At 51.0% G+C, this 3,838-nt stretch overlaps 1 protein-coding gene across 1 annotated transcript; it reads left to right on the top strand.

The window, feature by feature from the left end:
* The first annotated feature begins 38 nt into the window (after nt 1–38).
* LOC123256655 (rap1 GTPase-activating protein 1-like) lies at nt 39–3,112 on the top strand. Its single transcript, XM_044685239.1, has 3 exons — nt 39–400; nt 1,286–1,333; nt 2,921–3,112. The coding sequence occupies exons 1-3, from the start codon at nt 383–385 to the stop codon at nt 3,086–3,088; spliced, it is 234 nt and encodes a 77-aa protein (XP_044541174.1). The 5' UTR covers nt 39–382; the 3' UTR covers nt 3,089–3,112.
* The last annotated feature ends 726 nt before the right edge of the window (nt 3,113–3,838 follow it).

Below are 3,838 nucleotides of genomic sequence, written 5' to 3'. Positions count from 1 at the left end.
ATATATATATATATAATGACATTAGGGTTTAAAAAAATAAAAAAAAAGAATTGACACTAAAACAGAAGGTAAGGGTTTAAAAAGGGGGGGAGGAAGTCCAGAGGAGACATGGACTGAGCTGTACAGGCTTGCCCTTGTGGTACAGTGGGAAAAGCATTGTATCTAACTGGAGACAGAGGACCTGGGCTCTAATCCCGCTTCTAATCTTACTTCAGTGTTACCTTGAGCAAATCATTGTCTCCTTGGGCCTCATCTATAAAGGGAGAGGTTGGCACAATGACCTCTGAAGTCTGGCCAGCTCTAGATCCGTGAACCTGTGATTCTGTGACCTGACCTGCCTTTCCTCTTTTTTTCTCTGTTGCAGAACTCAGATTTGTTTGAGATGATTGAGAAGATGCAGGTGAGTGACCCAGCTTTTTGTTCTACTCCAGGAAGTTCTAGGGGTGGGTGACAGACATCCTACTCTTAGACTTTTCTTAGCCTAGAGAGCATCAGGGCCTCCTCATGTCCTGCTGGGAAGGGGGAGCAGCATCCTTATTGTGGGGAAGGTGGGTCATGTCCTAGCATTGAGCAAAGCCCATGCCAGGTTGGTAGATTCTAGGTCCCAGTTCCCATGTCCATCCTAGCGGTCCTGCTCGCCATCTTGGTATTGCCTTTGACTGTGGGACTTAGGGCCAGGCCGTCTCCTCCAGCCAGGACCCATTCCACCTGGCCCCACATGGAATTATATCACCTCTGGGTGGGAAGGGACTTTGGAGTTTATCTAGTTGAACTCCTAAGTGAAGTGTGTATCCTCTCTTCAACAACCCTAATAAGTGGGCTTCCAGCCTCTGGCCGAAGTCTCCCTCTAATACAGAGCTCTCTCCCTTTGAAAGCAGCCCAGTCCATGTCTGCTGGACTTTCAAGGGTACATTATTCTCCTGAGGAGCTCAGATCTAGCTCCCTGTCACTGCCACCGCTTTGTTCTAGCCCTTCGCTTGGAGGAGGGCACAAAGAACAATTCCCATTCCTTTTGCATTGTGGTGTCCCAAAAGCCTGAGCCCTTGGCACAGGACTGGTTGGGGTAGGCCGTGTGACTTGGGGCTCCTAATTCCCCTCTTGGGCCTCAGTTTTTGCTATCTAGCATGAGAGAGAATTCAGCTGGGACACTATGGTGTAAGGGCCCATCTAGCTTTCCCAGTACGTGACATCTACTCACAAATGCCCTATCCCAGCATTTGAAGGGTTGAGAAGTCTCCCCTGGAAAGACTGCCAGGATCATGACTGGTAACACTTATCTTTGCAGGGAAGCAGGATGGATGAACAAAGATGCTCCTTCCCACCACCTCTCAAAGTAAGCCCTGGGTAGGGGTGTGTGAGGGGATGGGGCTGGGGGGTCGAGAGAAAGAGAGAGTGAGGGGGTTGTTCTTGGGCCAGACAAATACTTCCTTGGACTTTGGGGTCTTGACCTCAGAAGTGATTCTTCACCCTGGCCATCGCCACCCCTGCTACCTTCTTGCCCCTCTCACCGATGGACCTTGTTTGGTCAGCAGGAGATGGGGCGGACATCTAGATTCCACCCCTGCTGCCCCCTTGCCCCTCTCACTGAACGATGGACCTTCTCTGGCCCTTGTGAGTTTCTTTGGTCAGCAGGAAATGGAGAGGACATCTAGATTCCACCTCTGCTGCCCCCTTGCCCCTCTCACTGAACGATGGACCTTCTCTGGTCCTTGTGAGTTTCTTTGGTCAGCAGGAGATAGGGGTGGACATCTAGATTCCACCCCTGCTGCCCCCTTGCCCCTCTCACTGAATGATGGATTGATCTTCTCTGGTCCTTGTGTTTCTTTGGTCAGCAGGAGATGGGGCGGATGTCTAGATTCCACCTCTGCTGCCCCCTTGCCCCTTTCACTGAACGATGGACCTTCTCTGGTCTGTGTGAGTTCCTTTGGTCAGCAGGAGATGGGGAGGATGTCTAGATTCCCAAGGGAGGGGAGGGAGGAGGAATGTGCTCATGTGAACGTAATGACAGTATTTATCAGCTGGCCTCTAATGCTATTCTAAGAGCAGAGAGAGGCAAGGGGGCAGCTTAGGGGCCGAGGGCTGACATTCCATGTTCTCACATTCCTCCCAGCTCTGACAGTATATGTTCTAGGGGTCCTCCCAGCTGACAGTTTGTACTCTGAGAGCCCTCCTCAGCCTCTCCAATCCTAGTTCCCTCTGCTTCTGACGACACCACCTCATTCCCTGCTGGGAAACATTTCTCCTACCATTAGGATATGCAATCATACTTATAGACTGGAGACACTGGAATCCAGGTCTCTAAGGACCAAGGTCTCCCTTAACCCTGGGAGCTCCGACTCCAATAAAGTCAATCCCCACTGGGAAGTCTTCCTGGGGCACAATGGTTCACCCAATACCCGCCTGCCTGGCTTCCTGAAGAATAAGAAACGGATCCCAGGAGCAAAGTCTGTGACTCAGAGGTCCTGTCCTAGCAGACCCCAGAGATGTGCAAGGCTCTGCCCACCTTCCATGTGATCCCAGAGGTCTGTGAGCCCTGGATCTGCGCTGGGTGTGGGAAGGAGTGTGGTCAGCCTGGCCACTGGGCCGTGTCATGAAAGAGAGGCGGGTCGAGCTCCCCGTACCCTGACTCGGGCTGTGTCCGTCCCCTCCACCTCTTTGTGCCTCTTTAGGGATCCACACTCAGCCCTACTCTTCCCTCGTAGGACCTTGCACAAATCCCTGCCACTCGCCAAGCCTGTAAAAGGGGGGGGGAGAATAAGACACTTCCTGTCCTTCGTCTTCCCCCTTCCTCCTTGCCAGTCTCCAGCCTGGCCAAGAAGCTGGACAGGTGAAGCAAATAGCACAAGCTGCTTTGACAGATAGAGAACTTGGACCAGATATGCTTCCAACTCATATACTTCCCCTTGTTTGTGTCTTACAGACAGAAGAGGATTACATCCCGTATCCCAGTGTCCATGAGGTAACCAAAGACTCCTGCTCTCCTCTCCCCCTACCACAACCCCTCCCTTCCCTGGGAGAGCAGACCACCCTAATTAAGAATCCCTTAGGAGGTAGCTGGGTGGCTCAGTGGATGGAGATCCAGGCCTAGAGACAGGAGGTCCTGGATTCAATTCTGGCCTCTGACACTTCCCAGCTGACCCTGGGCAAGTCACTGAATCCCCATTGCCTGGCCCTTACTGCTCTTCTGCCTTGGAACCAATATACAGTAGTGATTCTAAGATGGAAGGTAAGAGTTTAAAAATTAAAAAAAAAATCTGTTTGCTGGCCTCAGACACTTGCCAGCTGTGTGACCCTGGGCAAGTCACTTAACCTCCCATTGCCTAGCCCTGAACATTCTTTTGCCTTGGAATCAATATACAATAGTGATTCTAAGATGGAAGATAAGGGTTAAAAAAAAAAAGAATCCCTTAGCCAGGTCTCTAGTCCATCAGGGGAAAGAGAAATCGCAGGACCCCTGGGATCCATCCAAAACTCTGGGACCACAGACCAAGACTTGGTGTCTCTCTTGTCTCCTGGAGTCATCTCCTTCTTCCTGCATGCCTGGCTTTTTTATTCATTCAGCAAGTGTTGATTTTGCATCTTCTTGGCGCTGGGCTTTATGTCCACTGATGAACACAGAGAAACAAAAATGAAGTCGTATCTGCCCTCAAGGAGCTTACGCTCTACTGGGAACGTTGTAACAGTAACGATTCCGATGAATACAAACTGTGTCATTGGGGAGAGCATAGAAATCAGGAAAGGCCTCATGTAGGAGGTGGCCAGAGGTTCTAAGGCAGCTAGGCGGCCAGTGGATAGACTGCCCAGCCTGGAGTCAAGCAGACCTGAGTTAAAATTTAGC

Source organism: Gracilinanus agilis, unplaced genomic scaffold (assembly GCF_016433145.1).
Source record: "Gracilinanus agilis isolate LMUSP501 unplaced genomic scaffold, AgileGrace unplaced_scaffold7754, whole genome shotgun sequence".
Taxonomy (NCBI): Eukaryota; Metazoa; Chordata; class Mammalia; order Didelphimorphia; family Didelphidae; genus Gracilinanus; species Gracilinanus agilis.
The sequence above is the reverse complement of the archived record's forward strand: the minus strand, read 5'-3'. Positions and strand labels throughout refer to the sequence as shown.